Genomic DNA, 22267 nt, shown 5'->3' with positions numbered 1-22267 from the left:
TTTGACACTAACTACTTAAGGCCACTACCTAATTAAACCTGAAAGTGTGTGGAGTGCGTTTTGGTCCTCTGTTCATTTTTTCGAGTGACCCACAGCGTATTTTTCTGAAAGAATTGGCATTCAGACAACGCGGAGTTTCATTAAATAAAACACAAAAGAGGTGAGGGGAGCGATGGCGAGTAGGTGGCTGGTGGCCGGTGGAGGTGATGGGGGCCGGCGGAGGTGAGGGGGGCGACATCGGCGAGTAGGTGGCCGGCGGAGGTGTTGAGGACGACGTCGGCAAGTCGTAGGTGGCCGGCGGATGTGGTGGGGGCAAGTTGGAGTAGGTGGCTGTGGAGCAGAAAATGGTTGTTTTGGCCGGCGAGGAGCTGGGGAAGGTGGCCGGCATAGTGGCTTGGCGAGGTGGTTGGAGTGCTGGAAGGTGGTCGGTGGTGTTGCCGCTTGGAGAGGCCGTCGGTGATGCAGTTTGCTTGTTGGAAAGCCGCAGGACACGGGGAACAACAGTGTGGATGTCGGCCTGGTCGACGGCAAGTGATCCTCCACGATCGGCTGGGGCTTCTCCCGTTCCCTGGAGCTCCTCCCCTTCTGTTGACCGGTCTCTCAAACACCAGACGTGGGGAGTTTCATGGCAAGGTAGAGAGCCAGTTTGGTTGGAAGAGTTTTTGATTGGTGGAGTTTGGGAGCCTTCATCTCTGCCGGTGCTTTGATTGTTCTTGCGATAGCGAAATGCTTGGTATGGTAGAGAGGTGCTGCACGAGACCCCGCGACATAACCTTTTGTTGGTGTTTGGGGTGGAGTCGGAGCTGCTTGCCTGGGGGTGGCAAGCTTGGCAACGTAACCCCCTTTGCCTTCTTGGTAGTTTCGTTGGGGTTGTTGTGCAAGTGGCTTCCCAGCGGGGCTTTGCGTTAGTGTGTTGGGGGGAGTCGTGTTGGGGGAGTCGGAGCTGCTTGTCAGAGGTGGCAAGCTCGGCAATGATAACCCTCTTCCGCTTTCGTCATGTCAGCGCTATGGCAGCTTGGGTTGTTGTAGTTGGCAGGGAGAGAGAGCTAGGGCGAAGGCCCTGCTCGATCTTGGGTGAGAGCCAACGATGTCGGCGTCTGTGGGCGCCGTTTTCCTTTTTGAAGGCATCGTTACCTAACTTGCTTTCCCATTTCTTCGGGTGAAACCTTGTTCCGGTGTTCGGACGGATGTTGTTTGGCATTGCGACGCTACCTTGCTCGTTGGAGGCTTCGTCTTGAGGACCCTGCGCTACTTTGTCTGTGGTGTGTTGTTAGGAAGTCGGAGCTGCTCTTATGAGCTCGGCAACGATGACCTATGTCCTTCAGTTGTGCTGTCGCAAGTTTTTGGTTTGTTCTTCGTGTGGGTTTTGCTCGGTTTGCCCTTTTAAACTGTGCTTATGTGAGGTTTTTGGGCCCGGTTTTTCCTGAAAAACTGGACCAAGTCTCTCCTTCTTAAATGAAAACAGGCATTCCCTGTCCTCTCTGAGGTTTTAGTTAATTAAAAAAAAGGCTATTAGACTATAACTTTGAAAGATAAAAAAAACAAAAGTACCACCACATGCACCTATGTCGCCCACATATACCAACACCACTGAGGAAGGGATAGCAGAAACCAGCCATTGCTAGATCCTATAAAGAGCTACAAAACAAGTGAGCAACGCCGACTCCAAGCAACTGAACATTAGCCTCCTAGATGTTGCCGAAGCAGAAGGATGCAGATAGAGAGAGAGCAGAAAGATCCCTCTCTCTTGCACAAGCCCACCGACTTGCCATCATCGAAGAGCTTCCCACAGATTGTTTGAGAATGGATTTGGTGATAATGTGAACCCCCCCCCCCTCCTCCCCAAGATGACGTTTGCAGGAAGAAACACGACGAAGGGTGACACCGTCCGCCATCCATCTAGGTCCAAAGGAAACCAAGACAATGTTTTGATCTTGTGGGTCCACCAGGGAGGAAGATAGACGTCTTGACCACGTATCCAAGAGTGAAAACGACGCTCAAATATGCCGTTTGTCGGAATAAGGAGACTGGTTTATACTTTTTTGAGATAAATTAAGACACCTTATTTTAAGATAAAATTAAGTCACGGCTTTTTAGTTTCCATTAGATCAAGGTCCAGTAGGGATCACCACACAATCCCCAATATGGATGAAAAATTCAGGATTTAATTATGTTTCACGGTGATAATATAATGTGATATGCCGCCTAAACAATATATATGCTGCCGAAGCTGCTAACGAGGCATTTGCCACTGCAATTCCTTTAATTGGCAGACATCCCACAATTTTGGGTATAGCTTGATGCTTCTAGATCCTCTTTAAGCCCGCATATACATGGAACCATAAATTTAACAAAATCCAATAAAACCATGTATAGTTTAGTTAGTGGGATGAGAAAGGACTGCATGGTTGTTCTCTTGGATAAGGGACGAGATGGTTAATTATTTGTTTGCGGTACAGGGAATGGATATGGTTTTGGGATGGAGTGGGACGAACCGTACGTACGATGGTGCGTAATTTATTGAGATATGACTGATAATCCATAAACAAAGCAAATAAATATGTTTTACGGGTAGAACTATTACATCTGTATTATTAGGTGTATAAAAGTCATTGTTAAAAAAATTAACACCAAAAATTTAAATTTTAGCTACAAATAAGATAGCTAGGCCAACAAACAAATAATGAGCAAACAAAGCAAACTCTCTCCAAGAGCGAAAGACCCAACAATAATGAAAAAAAAAACGTGAAGCCTATATATTGTGAGTACTAGAAATTAAACTCATATAAAAGCACATATATTTGTCATGTATAAATGGCATTAAGAGTCTCTATATGTACACTTTCTATTTCATGATACCCTAGGCACATATTATATATATTTTACAACATATAAATAGAAAAATTGGACAGTTAAACCATGTCGATATTTTAAATATATATGCACAGTTAAAATATGTTATGATTCTGATATTTAATCAAATTGTTCCAAGATGAACTATCTCCCTCTAGGATTCTAGCTGTCTCTGAAAAAAAATACTATAGCTTCCATAATTTTTTGACTTTTTATTGAGATCAAACAATTAAAACTTTGCCTATCAATAATTTTCTCAATATTTATTTTAGAGACACTTTTTATTGAGATCAAACAATTAAAACTTTGCCTATCAATAATTTTCTCAATATTTATTTTAGAGACACTATAACATGATATTTGGATTAATCTTAAAAAGCACTCCTTCCGTTTTGTATTGTAAGCCGCTTTAATTTTTTTGTCAAACATTTTTAGTTTGGTCAAGTTTATAAAAAAATTTGGTAACATCTACAACACCAAATTTATTTTATTATAATATTGAATATATTTTAATAATATGTTTGTTTATAATTACTTAAAAATATTTGAATAGAAAAAAGTCGAAACAATTTATAATACTCCCCCCATCTATTTTTGATAGTCATATTTCATCTTGGCACACAGACCAAGGATAAGTAATTCTACTTATCATCTATTTAAACATACTACTAGCCATTCCTCATAAACAAGCGGTTCATTAATATTTACATTTCTCGATACCCATGTAGCCAATTTTGTGTGGAAGAATGGAGAGTCACATATTAAATCCGAGAAAGTCATTAAGATGATAGGTTGTTGGATTGAAATATGCCTATCAAAAATAATTTTTTCAGATTTGAAAATATAACTACGAAAAATAGATGGAGGGAATATAAAACAGAGCGAGTAATTTAATAAAATTAATTATACCTAAAGATATATCTTAAAGATCATGCTGTTATAAGTATGTTGAGAATTATTGAATATATTTATAAACCGAGATAGCTCTATAGCTAGAAAACGCAAACACAGGGTAGGGCCCCAGTTAATTAATCACCGACGCGGACACACAAGTAACCGGCCGGCCGTTGATCGGCATGCCAGTAGTACACTAAAATTGTAAAGTACGAGAAGGCATGCAGTGCTCCACTCCACTGATGTATGTAAACAAATTTAACTCTTGCAGCTGATGGGCCATCATGCTAGCTATGTATGTGCATAATACTATGCATTTATATTGTTTTTTTGCTGCAAGCACCGGCACCGCGTGCCCTCCGAAAGGTGAGGAATATGAGTTAACAAATTGGGAGCTGGGACTATACTGACTTTCCTCCCAATTTCGCCTTAGCCATAGCTTAGCTTAGCCGGCCGAAAGTCAGAGAACTCTTTCTCTCACAGGTAGCAGTAGAGTATACTACTGCACTGTACACTGCCCATGCATGCAACCATGCCGTTGTAGTAGTAGTAGTCTACATGTACACTCCATTCATGCCACATACATACATATACATGTAGATCGAGCTACAGCACTTGGTTTTGGTTTGAGAGGTTTTGGATGCAGATCAGGTATTAATTATAATTAATTGGTCGTGTGGTCTAACAGACACACCATGCATGGACCTTGATGTGTTGTCAACTTGTCAAGTGTGAAACCTTAAGATTGTTGTGATTGTTGTGCTAGGCCTGCCGGTTTGTGTGATGACCCTTAGAAAGATTTGCAAACTGTGACAACTTTGCTTCAAACTATATTATAAAGAAGACATGTACAATCATGCTGCCATGTACACATATGCTAAGGTAGTGTGCCTCCATAAAACCAAGAATGGATGATATGTGGTAAATCTGTTAAATTGAAAGAAATCTCTATTAACGCAAACACAAGTCTGGATAAATGGAAGGACTAGGGTTTAAACTCAGCTGGTTGATGAAGTATAGTGTAGAAGTCAAGCTAGGTATGGATCTTTGCGAGATTCAATTTATCAGATGATCGATCTCACCGAGAGTTTTTTTTTTCCAAAAGTATTTTTACTGAATGAACTTCAATAAAATTTGAAAAATCAAATGGATCTGAAATTTCCTGCAAATAATCTAAATAATGGTCAATGCAATGACCTTGAGAAACAACTCATCACCTCTGACTTTACCACCGACCAAGAGCTGGCTCCTTCCTACAAAAAGGAATAAGTTTTAAACATAACACCAATTTTATTTGGCTACAATATTTTATATAGTATGTGAAAAAACATACCAACAATCTGACTTGTAATTTCTCAAAAAATGAAGTCAAGATCCATTCAACACCAAAATATCAAAAATATTTTTTTATCCCAAATTGGCGCCCACAATTCCACTTCTATTAACTTAAGAAAAAGACACTCCATTATCCATCCAAAAAAAATCATTTCTAACAATTCTCAAATAAATCAGTAGTGAGACAATGGTGCCAATCATTAATACTCTTTGTTGTATTTCCTAGGCTCCAAATTAATGCCTATGTTTTAGCATTATTGGCTGTAAAATATGTAAATGAAGTTTTTGTGAGAAAATTTGAATGCTAGAAATGAAATCTTTATAGGACAAAAGAAGTAGTACGGTAGAGCCAATGCCAGAACTGAAATTAGTACTCTCAAACTATATTCAGATGCGTGTGTTGGTTTATTTTAGGATTCGTGCATAAAAGGTGGTTTATTTTGAAATGTAGGAAGCACTTATACCTCTAAAATCCACACAATCTCTTCTGTTACAAAATAAGCGTGCCATATAGTTCAAATTATCCAAAATAAGCACAACCGTGTAGTTCAAACTTTGGACTATATGTGGCTGCGTATATTTTGGGACAGAGGGAGTAGAAAATATCAAGACACTAATACATTTGTCAAAAAATAATTTTATATTTTTAATACTATTTCTACGACTATTTAATTAGTTCTTTTTTATAAAAAAAAAGGTAGGGTCGAAAGACGGTGCCGATGTCCAACGGTCCAAGACATAGAGTGAAAAAGAAAGTATACCTCCACACACCTAAACAAACGATATATCGATCGAGTGCACAGGCACAGCTACACACGCGCTGAGAGAGCGTGCTCATTTCCAAGTTTTCAACCACCCTCTCCCTCCCCTATTTATACCCCCCTCCCGCCCTTCACTCCCTTCACCACCTTCCCCCTCCTCCTCATCCTTGCCTTGCCTAGCTACTCTCATATCTCACACTACTTACTTACTTCCTCGCTCTCGCTGTCCCTCGCTCACTCTCACAGTCTCACTCCGGCCGGTCAGGCGCGGGCGGCTATGGCGGCGAGGGTGGTGTGGGTGAACGGGCCGATCGTGGTCGGGGCGGGGCCGGCGGGGCTGTCGGTGGCGGCGTGCCTGCGCGAGCGCGGCGTGCCGTCGGTGCTCCTGGAGCGCGCCGACTGCATCGCGTCGCTGTGGCAGCGCCGCACCTACGACCGCCTCCGCCTCCACCTCCCCAAGCACTTCTGCGAGCTCCCCGGGATGCCCTTCCCGGACGGCTACCCGGAGTACCCCGACCGCCGCCAGTTCGTCGACTACCTCCAGGCCTACGCCGCGCGCGCCGGCGTCGAGCCGCGCTTCAACCAGTCCGTCACCTCCGCGCGCTACGACGACGCCGCGGGGCTCTGGCGCGTGCGCGCCGAGGACGTCAGCGTCGATGCGGCGGGCGACGTCACGGAGTACATCGGGCGGTGGCTGGTGGTGGCCACGGGGGAGAACGCGGAGCGCGTCGTGCCGGAGATCGACGGCGCGGACGACTTCGAGGGCCCCGTGTCCCACGTCGCCGAGTACAAGTCCGGCGCCGCGTACCGCGGCAAGCGCGTCCTCGTCGTCGGCTGCGGCAACTCCGGCATGGAGGTCTGCCTCGACCTCTGCCACCACAATGCCCTCCCCGCCATGGTCGTCCGGGACTCGGTGAGCATCCAATGTCCATGCATGCAAAACTACACACACACACACACACACACACACACACACATATATATATATATATATATATATATATATATATATATATATATATATTTGATATGATCGAATTGAGCGCCATGTCTGACCTGTTGCTATGTGATGGCAAGAAGGTGCACGTCCTGCCGCGGGAGATGCTGGGCGTGGCGACGTTCTCGGTGGCCGTCTTCCTCCTCCGGTTCCTGCCGCTGTGGGTGGTGGACAGGATCCTGGTCGTCCTGGCATGGCTCTTCCTCGGCGACCTCGCCAAGATCGGCATCACCAGGCCATCCAGGGGGCCCCTCGAGCTCAAGAACACCAGAGGGAGGACGCCCGTGCTCGACATCGGCGCGCTCGCCAGGATCCGCTCCGGCGACATCGAGGTCGTGCCCGGGATCAGGAGGCTCCTCCGCGGCGGCGCCGAGCTCGTCGACGGCCGCCGCGTCCCGGCCGACGCCGTCATACTGGCCACCGGATACCAAAGCAACGTCCCCCAGTGGCTCAAGGTAAATTCGTTAATTAATTATTACTTAAACTTACTACTTACTAGTATTATTAATTGCAGTTACGATAGTGGGCAGCTTTTGAAACTTTAACGTAACAATATTTAATCGGAACTGAGTTTTAAAAGTGAAAACAATTACGGAAAGAACACCACCTAAGTTCCAACTCAAAGCTTAATTTATTCTCCAAGGACTTAATTTATGAGAGGACAAAGCAAGGTGTATTCTGCCGGAAAAGGCTTCTAAAAAAAGATGGATAATGATGCCTAACAAAGTTAGGGCTTTCTAATGTTAATTTGGCAGTTAGAAAGATGTTAGGTACTAAAAAGTGTGCTCCATGTTGTTGTACTTTATTTTAATCACGAAAATCATTTCACTGATTAATTTCTTAATTGCTTGTCATGATTAGGGAAGTGACTTCTTCACACAAGAGGGGTACCCAAGGGTGCCATTCCCAGATGGTTGGAAGGGGGAGTCAGGGCTCTACTCTGTTGGCTTCACAAGGAGAGGCCTCTCTGGTGTCTCCTCAGATGCTGTCAAGGTTGCACAGGACATTGCCATGGCATGGAACCACCAAACCGCCACCACAAGATGATTGATTTAACTTGCTAAGGAATTAACCATGATCAGCTTGCTAACTGCAAACAAATTGCAATTAATCAAATATCTTGAGGCGCAACATGGCACTCAACTGGCTAAGAACTGCATGCTACAAACTCTGTTCAGAGACAGACACCAAAATATTCAGAAACCAAGTCAGGGTCCAAAAAAAAAAACTATAAACAGGGGTGAGATGAAGCTTCAGAGTAGATGAAGCTTCAGAGTTCAGGAGATGGATGCCACAACAAAGGGGAAAAAAAGGGGTGCTATGGATGCTAGGTTTAACATTGATGAGGAGGCCAGATTAAGATGCATCAAGTAGAGCCCAAATTTTGTTGTACCCATGGGCCTTTATGTACAGAATGTTATGTAGTGGAGCTTGTGTACATCTAATGGTTGGTAGGGAATCTAGAGTTGACATTCATATGTACTTGATTAATGTTTACGTAATATGGAGGTGATGATGATGAGACGCAATTTCGATTTATAATATTTCTTAAGTTTTTTTTAAAAAAAATAATAAATAGCCTTTAGTAAAGTTGTCTGTCTATGCTACTTGGAAGATGCTTCCTTACTCTGCCAAAAGGAGAACTACACTATGCTTCACTTATTTATAATTGACAACTTGATATCCCGTAATAATAGCTGTACCGAATAATGAAGATTTCTGGTTAGTCATGTCAGCAGTCTCATTTGGTTATGTCTCAAGTCTTGTCACGAAAAACATTCCCCAATCGATACAACATTCCACCGAGAACCCCCCCCCCCCCCCCCCCCTCTCGCAGCAGCAGCTTTCATGATCTCATTGCTTTCGTGAACCACTTGATTAAGAGAAGTATTAAACTGTTGGTATTTAATATGAATACAGCTCTTACAGAGCATCTGTAGGATGATCCAATGGACTGATTATCCAGTAGACAATTCTATCTTTATCCTATTGCATAACTCCAGAACTTTTTGCATAACTCCAAATGTTAATCAATTACCATCATTATCTGCGTCCTCAATAAATGCAAGACATACAAAGTTGATTGCTGAAAGAAATATAAACATTTTTTTTTACTTTTGGCATTATATAACATTTTGATCACAATACCAGACATATACTCTACCTAGTGGGATGCAACTTTAAAGGAAAAAAAATCAATCAAGTTATATACAAATATCAGATAAAGCTATTCATTAAAACTTTGAAACCTTCCCTGTGTTTAAAGAGATAATACCTTACATCCGAGTTTTCACTCATTCCTTCCATGCTCCTATGATATGTTTGATCCCCTGCAGACCATTAAGTTTCATTTTTTATCTTGTATGTGTCCAGAGCTTCATCTTCTTATCCCCTGCAGACAGTTGAGTTTTCACTAGCAGCTGGTCGTTGTGGCCAGCACAAAAGAACAATTGCCCTCCAATATTTCTTCTTCCTCGCCGGCTTCTCAAACTTGTCCTGTTTAGAGTTTTGACATATTGTTAATAAAGAATTAATCTTCAGTTCATATATGTGATTGGGTATTTCCTCTAAGGTCATTGCCAGCTTGAGTTGGGAACTCTTCAACCATTGCACACAAAACGAAACGATGGTTTAGTGCATGATTAATTAAGTAATCCCTCCGTCCCATACGAAATCAACCTAGTACTGGATGTGACACATCCTAGTACTACAAATTTAGACATACCTCTGTCCATATTCGTTGTAATAGAATGCGTCACATTCAGTCCTAAATTAGTTTTTTTTTGGGACAGAAGGAGTATTAGCTAAAAAATAGAAAAATGGATTAATATGATTATTAAAGTAACTTTTCTATAGAAATTTTTTGTAAAAATTGTACCGTTTAGCAGTTTAGCAGTTTGGGAAGCGCGTGCTAGAAAAACAAGAGAGGTGAAGTTGGAAAAGTAAACTAAAGAACACAGCCTTAGAATATAATCGAATGGAAAGTTTTGTACATGTGAGGAATTTTGTCATACATACAAGTGACTAATGAGCTATTTGTAGAAGCCTATAATGTTAATTTGTTGCACATGAATTGAAATTTACCTCGTAATTCCAAAGGTGTTGCTAAAAAAACATACTCCCTCCATCCCAAAATATATAAGAAGTTTTAGTTGGACTACGAATCTAGATAGGCAGCATGTCCCATCCAACCAAAACTCCTTATATTTTGGGACGGGGCGAGTAGATGAAACCTTAACATAAATCTGAAGAAAAAAAAACAGTGACAATAACATTGGTGCAAATCCTTCATTATGATGTGCTGTTTAGATTGTACAAGTAGTCCTTACACCTGCCTTTATTTCTGCACAAGGCACATCTTAATCATTATGGAGGATTCCTGGATTGCAGTTTTGACTACTCCATGCCAGCAGCCCATTGACTCGAAATTATAGTTTCTTCCTTCTCATAAAGGAATAAACTATACCAAAAAAAAAATAGGTGCAGGGCCCACCAGTCTGCCTTCCTAAGATCAGATGGTGAAGTGCATACCAATCTAGTCACCATTTAAGGTGTTAAAAACTTTGGAGGATGGAAAAGACACTATGGCATAGCGCGTGAATATAGTATTTTAAAATTTTGTTCATAGTATGGACCCCAACTACTCCACCCCATGAAGATTTTAATTTTCCTTTTTCATTTGCCTCACAAAAACTCCATCTTTAATGCAATCAACGTAATGTAGTTTAAGAAGTGAGGATAAATATATTGGAGTTTAAGAAAATAGGAGACAAACACGTTGGAGTGTGAGAAAGTAAGGGCTGTTTAGAAAATAGGGACTTGCCCAAGCGCCTACCCAAGATCAGATTCGAGGGTAGATAAGAACGGAGCGAGGTTATCCCCAAAGAGAGACCCTTGTAGCCTTTTTGGGTTTATATTGGTATATGTAAGATAGGTAAAAATAAACTCTTTAAACTCTTTTGAGACGGAGGCATAAAACATTGTATGCCCTATATAACTATAAGTAACTGCTGCTAAAAGAATTCAGATCACCTACCATTGACAGTGCTCATAGGGAAGTACACAAGAGATTTCTGGGTAGCAAGCGTACCAGAGGTGTATAAGAGCGTGGCCACTGGAAGGGGAATGAATATATTTGATTTTGCAGAGCATCGATAATGCCTTAGCTGTATCTGTATCGATGTACGTGGCCTTTTCAATTCGGCAACTGGATACGTCAGAAGCCTCTGTCGACTTGCACACTGCAGCACACGATTATCATCAGCCAGCCCCCGTCCGCTGTCAGCAACTGCACAAGGTTCCCCCATCGACTGTTAGGACAAGCTATAGTATGCCCATTGTATCGTACTTTGAACCCCAAAAATCAACGTGCCACGTGCACGTGTCCGTACACGTGACAGGGATGACGGGTGCCCTACAATATCAGCCTTATAGTGCCCAGCTTCATTAGATGATGAATGATCAGCAGCATTCTAATTGCCTGCTTATACTTATACACGACAGGTGCCCACGTAGTATGAATGTATGCAGCCAAAGTGGGACGTACGTATGTATGTGAGTATGTCTTGACATTATGGTGTAGGAGGGGGATCAGCAGGTCTGGTCTGAGCTGTATCGGAGAATTTCACGGTGTAAGCTTCGGGAGACACGCTCGCTCGCTCTCCCATGTGGTCCAAATCGGTGAAAGCATCAACCTCATTCAGCAGGGCCGTAACTGTCAAATGATGATGCAACATGCCAGGTGCTCCAACAGGATTAGTCCCCAACTTCAGCTTTCAAACATTCCTTCTCACTGATCATCCCAAAGCTGGTGCATGCACACACGCACGCGGCATGCTGTGTCATCTTAACTGTCATCCACACGACGACGAACAGTCCACTCGGTTAAGGTCCAGCGATGGTATAGCTTACTCTAGTGAGATTTTCGTGTTTTGGGTTGAACTGATTGAGAGTCTTGATATACATAGCCACCATCGCAACATTAGCTTCCTGAGCAATATGAGACCTGAGTTACTGCCACCATCCATGGCTGATAAAGGACAGGGGAATATACCAATGACAAACAGGATTGTAACAGAGGGATTGAAGAGGGTGAGGGAGGGGGGATCACCTAGATGGAGGCGCAGTAGGGTGGTGCCAATCACGTACGGACAGGCAGCCAATCCGAGTATCCAACAACGCGCAATCATGGCGGGGGTGCTACGGGCACCAGAACAGGATGACAGAAAATGAAATGATCCTTCCATCCTTCCCTCCATCCTGTTTTTTCCAGCCTCTGTGTCCCATTCCAGCGATCTCACTGGCCGCGAGAGCGACGTCCCAAGAGGGCGACGCGCCCGCCCCGCCCAGCCCGCGGGGCCACGCCAGAAGGAATAAATGGGGATCCCGGCCCCAGCAGCTACCGTCGCTGTCCCGAAGGAGAGCCCAAAGGTGCCGACGGGGGCCTCGCCGTTTGCCAGCTCTGCTAGCCTTGCCCATGTGACAGCCACATGATCCCACCCTCCGACATGGCGCCCGAGGCGTGGCGCTGCCCGGCCTTGGCCGTGCAGTGGAATCGCGCCGCGCCCGGAGCAACTGTGCCGCCGGCTGGCTGGCCTCGGTGCTGTGGTGCCGCCGGCGGTCCTCCAGCTGGCCCGGCCGCCAGGATACTTACTTCTTGCTCAAGTGCGTACTTTTGGATCCAACAGTGGCGCGGTGGATCCCATCCACGTGAGTTCTTCATGGGCAGACGGGGCTTAATAGCACAAGGTACAACTTCATGATTGGCTGGTTATCAGTGCTCTGTCAGGTCCACATCACAATTACTTCGTGAGGGCAACCCACAAGACGATCGAGAATAAAAATGAGGTTACAATATGGGTAATGAGCAATGCCTGTAAGAATTGCCGTTTGATAGACAGAATGATAGATGCCAGGAACTGGTGGTAAAAGGCAAGCATGTACCTGATGTGAACCATCTCTGCTGTTGCCTTTTGTGCGAAATTACCTCCTTTGAGTAGAGCAAGCCAGTCCAAAGAAAGGGCACTGTGTATATGTATCCAGCTTTCCTGAAGCAGAAATCAACTCAGAAGTGGACAAGCCTCTCAAAACAATAATATTTGGTGTAGGTGAGCTTTATAATCATATTAAATGACTCAACAAGCTATAAGTATGCCGCTATCTACAAGACAAGCACGAGCAGCCTACACAAAGCATGTTTAAACCAGAATAATTAAGACATGGTACCAAAAAATTCAGATGAAAGGCTACAGTTCCTCAAGCTGTTCCAGTCAATAGCATGCTTAAATTGAGATTGTGCTCTTCTTTGTGCATGTGTGATGGCGAGGACCTAACCAACATGGAACTGTACGGCCCTAACTTTGCAAAATCCTGACTCACAAGTCAAGATATTCTGAAAAGGGCCACAAGACCAAACTTTCTGTCACCTCAGAAAGTGAATTCAGTGACGGCCCAATCAGGGAAGGACTGATTGATCTAGATGGCACCTTGCTCATGGCATTAACCAAAGCAAAGAATCACTTTTGACATCAGTTCCAAGCAATGCGGGAGAGGCAGATGAAATATGACAATTATCATGACGCAGGTCTGACAGTTTACCTCTTGATATCACATGGCCATCTGACTTCCTGTTTCCACTCTCACATCTGTCTGGGCATCAAAGATTACTGAAAAGTTAGCCAAACAAGCTGGTAAGAACAAATATTTTAATCAGAAAGAACTAAAACATGAAACAATGGAACAAATGATTAAAAATTGAAGTAGCAAAAACACGGGGAAATATAAATTGTCACTCCATGATGTCATGGAAATATGCTACATACATTGTTTGCTCTCATCATCAGGAACACATTAACATAGCACAACGCTTGGTTCAAGCCACAAGTAGAACACAGCAACATACACAAATGCAGATTTCATCATTTATGCTTTCCTCTTACCATAGCAACAAGAGCATGCAAAATTACCACAACACCTACTGCAAGTTCATGCCAATAAAATAGTGGCCATCTTATCTCGTTTGGATGCTAAAATAAAGCTTTCTACTCAAGGGTTATAATGCCAAGAAAAGCCCCGTCTACCATTCTAAATACCTTTCATAACACCCATCATAGAGGTTAGCATGACAAAACATACGAATAAATAATGGGTCAAATTCAATACATGTATTACAGTATTGTTCAGAGCAAGTGTTAGTCTAGTACCGACCTCCATCTGGATACAGTATGGGGAATGATTACGTAATGTTATGATACTGAATGGCTGGTTATAATTTGCCCATCATATCTTGTATAATGATAGATGGGTGATGGCAACTGAACAGAAAATAATGAAATTGACATATCAAGAAACCGGATATGAACAAAGTCTTGAACAAATGCATTACTATACAAATATATCCAGCAATCTTTACAGAAACAACAGAGATTTACTGTCAATTCATGTCCCAGCATTATCAACCAACATTGATCACTACAAATGCTCCTCCAATGGTAACTATTTCTATAAGCATCACTCAACTGCAAGAACCATATGAAAATGGATCGCAAGTAAATACCAAGCACATTCACAAACAGTGAAAAGATAAGATGAAAAGGCTGTTATTGTTCACCAACTACTGATAGCAACCTAACAAGCCAAAACAAGAAAACGTATTTTGACCATGTTCTAAATATAACTAAGAAAGCATAATTGTGAACAATTTCTTGAGAGATACAGATTATAGCGCATAACATAGACCAGAACAATAATCACAGATTAATAACAGATACAAATTAACCAGCACTGATGAACAAGCCAAATGGCATTCCATAGACCAGAATAATAATCACAGAATTATGACAACTAACAAAGATCTGTACATCTCAGCAAAATGTTACAACAATAGACCACAAGTTTTAAATGCAAGAATCAGGACAAGTTTTGCAGTAGAAATAGAGAAAGCCTCTGGATGTCATACCTGCTGTTGCATCACCTATGCAATCAAGCTTAATGTGTACACAGGGATTTATCTGTTTTGTACCACTCAATTCTGTCACAACTTGAAAGCCACGATCACTGTACACTGATCATGTAAGCGTCGAAGCAACTTCCTCATATGACAGAGCAGGGTTTCTCTATTCAATGAACCCCGATTGGTTTTCAATCATGGACCGCTATGCATTATCATTTCATCACTTCAACACGCGGTTTGTAGGTGTCTACAAGATAAGATTGCCAGATTGATGGAGATTTCGCGGTTGATAATGACAAGGAAGTTACAGAAGTTGCAAGCATAAATCAATATGAGGGTAGCTAGTGACCACTCAGTAATTGAACAGATACTACCATGAACCAGATCTCCCAATGAGGTCAGAGAGCTAAAGTGCTCCCCATTAGAATATGTTTTATTATCTGGTGCTAGTGTTCATTTGAGTCATACATGCTTCATATGTTGTTTGAAGTTGAAAACCCTACAAACACTCAAAGAAAATTGAGAAAAAAAATGAACTTGCCCCAGAAATGGACTGATACTCATCAACTGATCTTGGTCTTGGAAAGCATCCCCTAAGATATAATCAACCCTGATTATTATCATTCAAACAAAATGCATTAAAATGCATATTCATTAACTGAGTGAATAGAAACCAAAGCACAGAATATGATATTTCCAACAACATCTGCATACCACAAACCCACAGCACTGCATTGTATGTACGATCTGGACATCTCGTGTAGCAAACCCCATATCAACTAAGCATGGTGGTGTTATCTAATTCAGTACCAACTAATTATGTCTATAGTCCCATAAGCACTCCAAGCATATTGGATTAATTCAAATATTTTATAACATGTGGAAGACAATCTAGTGGCCAATGGTTGTTGGCATTGCCCACAGTCTAAGGTCTAATGGTATTGCATCTATTTTGTAGTGCCAAGTATCTTATCCTCAGAATCCAACATTTAAACTTGATCAGAATGTCTTCATCAATAAGGCATACTTGATATGCACCAAAATAAATTTCAACAACCAGCTTGGCAGTCTACTGGCCTGGTAGGTGAAATGTCATTTTTCCTTGTATGTTGCATAATGCCCTTTACTTATATGGTTGACATAAATTCCTACCATGCATGCATTGCAAGGAGTACTAGTATTCTAGTCTAAAACAAGTACCCGCTCCCCCTCCAACATATTCTCAAGTAGATATTATTTTTAAATGGGTGGAGTTAAACTCCAAAAGAATTGCTACTAACAATACCCAATAATATATGTAAAAAGTATTAGTGTGAATTGCAGTCTGCACCTCCTTTAACCAATCTTTTCACTTTCAACCCTGTCTTCGATCTTTTCCTTCACCTTGAAGCCCATGTGCTGGTTCCCCACCACAGCCATTGTGGAAGCTAACTCGCTGGCAGGTCTACCACAAGCCACCGATGTGCTAGCTGGCCTCCCATGGTTGGGCCACCTGATCTGGAGCCACAATCGATCATCCTGTGCCTCACTGTGCGCCAGTCCAGATCTAGAGCAGCCTGGAGAAAGACCAGTCGGGCAGTGCAGCCAGGGGAGCCTCGCACAATGAGGAACTGGGCTGAGGCTGTTGCTGCCATTCATTGGTGAGAGAGGTTAGAGTTAGACTACTATAGAGCCGCTTGTCCGAAGTTCTCTGTTTGGGTGAATTTTTAGACAGCTTTCAAATTACTTCAACCCTTCTCAGACAACCAGACAGAAGGCCCAACTCACTGTATTTATTCTTATTGTGTGATGAACATTTGTCAAGTATTAGTCCAAAATACTCAAGACCACAGTTCCTTTACCGAGTTGTTCTTGTTGGTATTAATGCTCACTAGGTGTCCCTTTTGCTGTTGGAACACATTCCTTCATGAGTTCAGAAACTTGTGAGCGGCTGGACTGAAAAGAAAATGAGTATGCGGGTCAGGAGGTGCTCATTAAATCAATGGTGCAAGCAATACCAATATATTCTATGAGTTGTTTCATGTTGTCAGTTTGTACATGCAAGAAAATCACGATCAGTAACACACTGGTGGACCAGCAATGCTGAGAAGTGAAGGATGTGACGGCAAAAGTGGAAAACCATTCAAAACCAAAGTCAAGTGCTTGAAATGCAGGGGTGAAGATTGCGAACAAATACACAATCCTTATGGGCCAGGGTACGAGGAGAGCTATTATGAGTGTAGAGAAGCATAAGATCAGAGGCTTAATCAAAATGGTGGAGGAGATCAAGTGGTAACAACCCTTTGTCAGAATGTGGTCTATCTTGATTTCTTGAGTAGATGTAACTAAGAATTCTTGAATTCTAAGTTTCTGTGGGGAGGCCCAAAGAATACATTGCAACCGGTGTGGGCAAGGATGTAGGTTTTGATCTAGAAGAAGCAAAAGAAACTAAGGAATCTGGTAAGTTATGTTGCTGAACCAATAATGGACACCTTTAGACGTCACCTATGTCAAGATCAATATGCATATGGGAGTTACAATGAAGTAGAAAAGATTGGCACTTCAAATGATCATTAGAGTAGATCTTGAAAAGTTTTAAAGTGAGACACAGGCTCGCTAGTACTCTCACTTGGCCAACGCTCTTGTTTCTGAAGTTTGGTGCTCCGTGATGTTCTCTGCATGACATCAGAGCTATGAGAAGTACACGTGCTAAGCTAGTACCTGGATGTAGGCAGGCCTGCCTGTGGGAGCTGGTGCTTGGTTTCCTCTGTAACTGCGTTGCTAAGGATTATGCTCCTTCATATGATGAATGAAAATGAAGCCCCTGATTCATGAAAAAAAAAGGGGGTGAAACTTCAGTCATAAAATGTGACATTAGCAGATTTGTGGCCAGTTTTATGGACATCTAACAGTCATTATACTTCTAACAGTTTTATGGACATCCAAATACAAATAGTAATGGTCAAGGATTTGTATTGGAGACTGTGTCATCGCGTCATAAATGACAAGTAAAATGAAACAGATGGATTACTTTTGTATGATGACACTATTTACACAGCATGCAGTTATGCACTGTTATATATAAAAATAACAATAAAAGATATTGTCAAACATATTTGGTTAACAATTTAACATGTTACCAATAAGCCCAAAGCAGGGCTCAAATCTCAACAGGAACAGCCAAAGAAGACTGTACTTCCAATGTTGTGTTTTCCACAACCCCGTTTCTAGGTTTCCCTGCAATTACCTTTTATATAAATAGGTCTACAACTGCTTCTAATATACAGACAAAACTCCAAATACATAAATAACAGAAAGTAATTAGTCTAACCCCTTCCACCTACCCTCTGAAGTACGAAACCCAGTGTTGTTCCTCTAAGTGATGAAAAAATGATTCAAATAATCCCCAGCAGCGGGTTTGGAGGCGGCAACTAACGTGGCTATGACATGGCGATGATTAGTTCCCATGTTTCAGTGTTCACTCCCATCTTCTTCCTCAGTTAATACCTTTTCCTGGTGGCCAGAGTGCAGCTGCACTCAGTAACCGAATTGAAGCAGCCCAGTGGCAATGAGCAACCATGTCAGCGCCATTTGCTCGAGTCATTGCACATCAACTACCATACTGGGAAAACCACCCCAGGATTATTTGAATCAGTTCCCATACATTAGGGTGTTAAAGACCCAATTTTGTAGTTCAAGGGATTTAGTAGACAGACCATACTACGTTAGTTGTATAGTAGACTTTTTCCTAGCAAAAAGATGGAATTATGGGTTACTTGTGCATGAGGACATCAGAAGAATGGAAATTTTGGACAATTTCATCATTAAGGAACGCAATTTGTCGCTTTAGAAAGCAGACTCCAATACTAGAGGGTATAAGACAATGAGTATACAAAACTAAAGAAGCACTGTAGCTGTATTTATATATCAAAGCAGCCTATTCCAATAACTGTAGTGTCTGTTCATGTCCAATATAACAGGTTCCATAGCACAACCAGCTAAACAATGCTGCTAGGGTTCAGGGATATGCTGAGAGGACCATTAATAATTCATTGCAATCATTATTACCTCATTATGTAGGATTTATCCAACTAAAACCAGGGATCTTCTTCAATGCCCCTTGTTTAATCTTAGCCCTCACATGTTCGACAATATTCCAGCTTCCCTCAAAGGCATGCAGATTAGATACTGAGACAAGATTAGATGGGTTCCCTTCTTCCAGTCTAAGAAGGTATCTGCAGGACAAATCTTGAATTTCTTTGTTATTGTGAACAATGGAGGCATCCAGAAGTGCTCCCCAGACACTAGGGCCTGGCTCTATACTCATTGACTTTATAAAGTCCAAGGCCTGATTAATCATCCCCGATCGACCAAGTAAATCAACTATGCAAGCAGACATCTCCTCAGTTGGATGAACTCCATAATCCTTCACCAGAGAGTTGTATATCTCAAGGCCCTTAAATACCAACCCTGCCCTAGAACAAGCTGAAAGCGCACCCAAGCCAGTTATGCTGTCTGGCTTAACCCCAGAAATATGCATCTGATCAAACAGGGCAACTGCTTCTGCACCCTTCCCATGAAGGCCATACCCCTGAATCATCGAACACCACGAGATCACATCTTTGCACCATCTACCATCATCAAAGATCTGCCGTGCATACCACAAGACCCCGCATTTGACGTACATAACAATCAAAGCATTGTTCAGGGATACTTCCCCAGACAATCCCATCCTGACCGCAAAGCCATGCACCTGTTTCCCAGCAGCCAAATCTGTGAGGGCCTCCACAGCTGAGAGCACACTAATCAGCGCAATCCTGTTTGGCAGAACAGCACCGATCACCCACATTGCCCGGAAAGCATCCACGGCATCCTCAAACATCCCGCTCTCTGTGAACCCTCCAACCATTGCGGTCCAAGAAACCACATTCCTCTGCTCCATCCCATCGAAAACCCGGCGTGCATGTCCTGGTTGGCCAACCCTGAAGTACATTGACACGAGGCTGCTCCCAACATGGAAATCGCCTGCCCCGCACATCCCACTCTTCAGAGCGAAGCAATGAAGCTCCCTGCCCCGGCGTTCGGACTCGCACGCTGGCAGGATCGACGAGACCGTGAACCGGTCCGGCACGCACCCGTCCTCGACCATGTGCCGCACGACGGGCCAGACGTCGACACCCGGGGGCGAGTGCGAGATGAGGGTGTTGTAGGTGGAGGCGGTGCGCGCGGGCATTTCGTCGAACAGCCTGCGCGCGAGGCCTGGCGACGCGGCGCGGAGGTAGAGGAGGAGGAAGGAGTTGGCGAGGACGGGGTCGGCGCGGAGGAGGCCGAGGCGGAGGGAGAAGGCGTGGAGGCACCAGGCGGCGGCGGCGGCGGCGGCGGTGACGGAGGCGGAGGGAGAGTGGGCCGGCGGGAGGAGAGAGGCGGCGAGGGAGGAGAGCGTGAAGGCGTCGGGGCGGCGGCGCGGGAGGAGGAGGCGGCGGAAGAGGTGGAGCGGGAGGTGGGCGTGGGAGGAGGCGAGCGCGGAGAGGAGGGAGTTGAAGAACGGGAGCGGGACGGCGGCTGGGTCGGCGCGGACGGCGGCGAGGCGCGCCGCCACGGCCGGCGGGAGAGGCCGCATGCTTCGGTTTCGGGATCGAGGCGGCGCCCCGCCGGTGCCCGGCTGGACTTCCCACAAGGCAAATTAGAAAAAGGAATAAGTTTACCGGAGGTCCCTCAACTTAACAGCATCCTTTAACCACAAACCTACCTCTAAACTCACCCAAACTGTTTAAAGGAGGTCATATGGCAGTATTTTTGCCCGGTTTTACTCACGTGATATCCTAATCAGCAAAAGAAATTAAAAAAATTACGTGGCATCCTAATCAGCAAAAAATACTTCCATGGGACCTTCTTTGAACAGTTTGAGTTTAGGAGTACACATTTCTGATGTTGTGGTTAAGTTGAGCGACCTCCAGTGAACTTATTCCTTAGAAATATGATAACAGTTGGGCCGGTGGGCCGGTGAGGGAGAAAAAGGATGTTTACGTGGGCCGGAGACACGCAACGCACACGGAGCAGGCCATGGGCTTCTATGGTTGTGATTTTTTTGAGAAAAGTCCATTTTACACCCTTGAACTCTTATGCTGGTTCAAAATATACCCCCGAACTACAAAACCGGGTATAATACACCCTCGAACTTTCAATACGGACACTTAACCGGGAGCTGCTAGCTGGCGCGTGTGCACAAGCAGCGAGCACTCCTCCCCGCTTTAGTCTTAAGTAACTATATTAGTTATTAATATACTTAACACTAATGATAGTAATTAGGAAATATTCTGGAGATTTTTTTACTAACAGATTGACAATTTTTTAAGTTAGATTTGAAAACTTTCGATTTAAGTTTTAAATTTTAAAGTCAAATTTTAAAAACTTTCAACTTGAGATTTGAAAACTTTCAACTCAGATTCGAAAACTTTCAACTCAAGAATCGAGATTCGAAAACTTTCAAGTCGAGATTCGAAAAATTTCAAATCAAGATTTGAAAACTTTCAACTCAAGATTTCAAAACTTTCAAGTCGAGATTTAAAAACTTTCAAGTTCAGATTTGAAAATTTTCAACTCAAAAATTAAAAACTTTCAAACTCAAAACATGCTAGAGATAAAAAAATCAGAAAAAAGTGAAAAGAAAAGGAAAAAAGGTTTAAAAAGGGTTTAAAAAAAGGGGGAAAAAGTGGAGGAGACGCGCGCGCCAGCGCAGCGGCACTTGGCCTTTTGGGCCCGAAACGCGTGCCGCCGGTGCACGCGCGTGTATTAGCTTTTCCGCACTTAACCCCCCCCCTCCCCCCTGGCTGTTTTTAGCGTGGTTTTTGACACGTCGGATCCAAGTCAGCCCACAAAATAATATGGGCCAAGTCCATATTCTCTCTCTCTCTCTCTCCTCGCCCTGTTGTGCTTCTCTTCCTCGTGACCATTGACGGCGGCATGGAGCTGCTGCGAGGGCGGTAGCTACGGCGACGGCGGCTGTGTGGAGCGGCTGCGAGGGCTGCGGCGCTGCCAGGGTTGCGGAGGCAGTCGTCGGCGGAAGCCTTTCCGCGCAGTCGCCGGCAAGGAGAGCAGCGATGGCGGTGGAGCTTGCTGCCCCGCGCAAAAGAGGCGGATCTCGCCGGAGCCACACGTGTCCCCAAGCCCCGTCACCTCCGCCAAACTCTACATCCCCAAGCAGCTCTAGCTCCAACGGCAAGCTCGATTTCGTGGAGAAGATAGAGCTCCTGAAGGTGGCAGGAGAGGCGGACCTTGAGCTTGGGCTCGCCGGCGGTTCGCACAGAAGGGAAGGCTAGGGATGTGCTTGAGCTTTGTCGCCGCAACAAGTCCCCTGCTCCACCGCCACCGATCTCCTGCTCCATGAGCTCAAGAATGCCACCGCCGCTTCTCTCCTGCTCTGGGACGAAGAAGGATAGAGAGAGAAAGTGAAGAGGAGATGAGGGAAGAAGAAGAGGTGGCTCCGCCGTGGTTATG

The 22267-nt window shown here is 43.9% G+C and overlaps 2 protein-coding genes and 1 long non-coding RNA gene across 6 annotated transcripts; 1 reads left to right on the top strand and 2 right to left on the bottom strand.

The window, feature by feature from the left end:
• Positions 1-5990: 5990 nt before the first annotated feature.
• Positions 5991-8406, top strand: LOC127778744 (probable indole-3-pyruvate monooxygenase YUCCA5). The gene is made up of 3 exons (XM_052305364.1): positions 5991-6756; positions 6921-7295; positions 7702-8406. The coding sequence occupies exons 1-3, from the start codon at positions 6121-6123 to the stop codon at positions 7885-7887; spliced, it is 1197 nt and encodes a 398-aa protein (XP_052161324.1). The 5' UTR covers positions 5991-6120; the 3' UTR covers positions 7888-8406.
• A 590-nt stretch (positions 8407-8996) lies between these two features.
• Positions 8997-16128, bottom strand: LOC127779662 (uncharacterized). 3 transcript variants are annotated; one of them, XR_008018715.1, is made up of 7 exons: positions 14798-16128; positions 13438-13505; positions 12784-12887; positions 11951-12621; positions 11387-11829; positions 10931-11128; positions 8997-9336 (listed from the first exon to the last, which is right to left on the bottom strand). It is a non-coding gene; the product is annotated as an uncharacterized LOC127779662 (long non-coding RNA). The 3 variants fall into 3 exon arrangements; XR_008018714.1 differs by having other exon boundaries at positions 10931-11829; positions 11951-12644; XR_008018713.1 differs by having other exon boundaries at positions 10931-11829.
• A 180-nt stretch (positions 16129-16308) lies between these two features.
• LOC127779661 (pentatricopeptide repeat-containing protein At3g46790, chloroplastic-like) lies at positions 16309-20411 on the bottom strand. Of its 2 annotated transcripts, XM_052306515.1 has the most exons (4): positions 18839-20411; positions 17492-17594; positions 16633-16726; positions 16309-16418 (listed from the first exon to the last, which is right to left on the bottom strand). In XM_052306515.1, exon 1 carries the CDS (start codon positions 20388-20390, stop codon positions 18843-18845), a length of 1548 nt encoding a protein of 515 aa, XP_052162475.1. In that variant the 5' UTR covers positions 20391-20411; the 3' UTR covers positions 16309-16418; positions 16633-16726; positions 17492-17594; positions 18839-18842. The 2 variants fall into 2 exon arrangements, with proteins under 2 accessions (XP_052162475.1, XP_052162474.1); XM_052306514.1 differs by lacking the exon at positions 16309-16418 and having other exon boundaries at positions 16442-16726.
• Between the last annotated feature and the right edge of the window lie 1856 nt (positions 20412-22267).

This window comes from Oryza glaberrima, chromosome 7 (genome assembly GCF_000147395.1).
Source record: "Oryza glaberrima chromosome 7, OglaRS2, whole genome shotgun sequence".
Lineage (NCBI taxonomy): Eukaryota > Viridiplantae > Streptophyta > Magnoliopsida > Poales > Poaceae > Oryza > Oryza glaberrima.
Note: the sequence above shows the minus strand (reverse complement) of the source record. Positions and strands in the feature narration are given on the sequence as shown.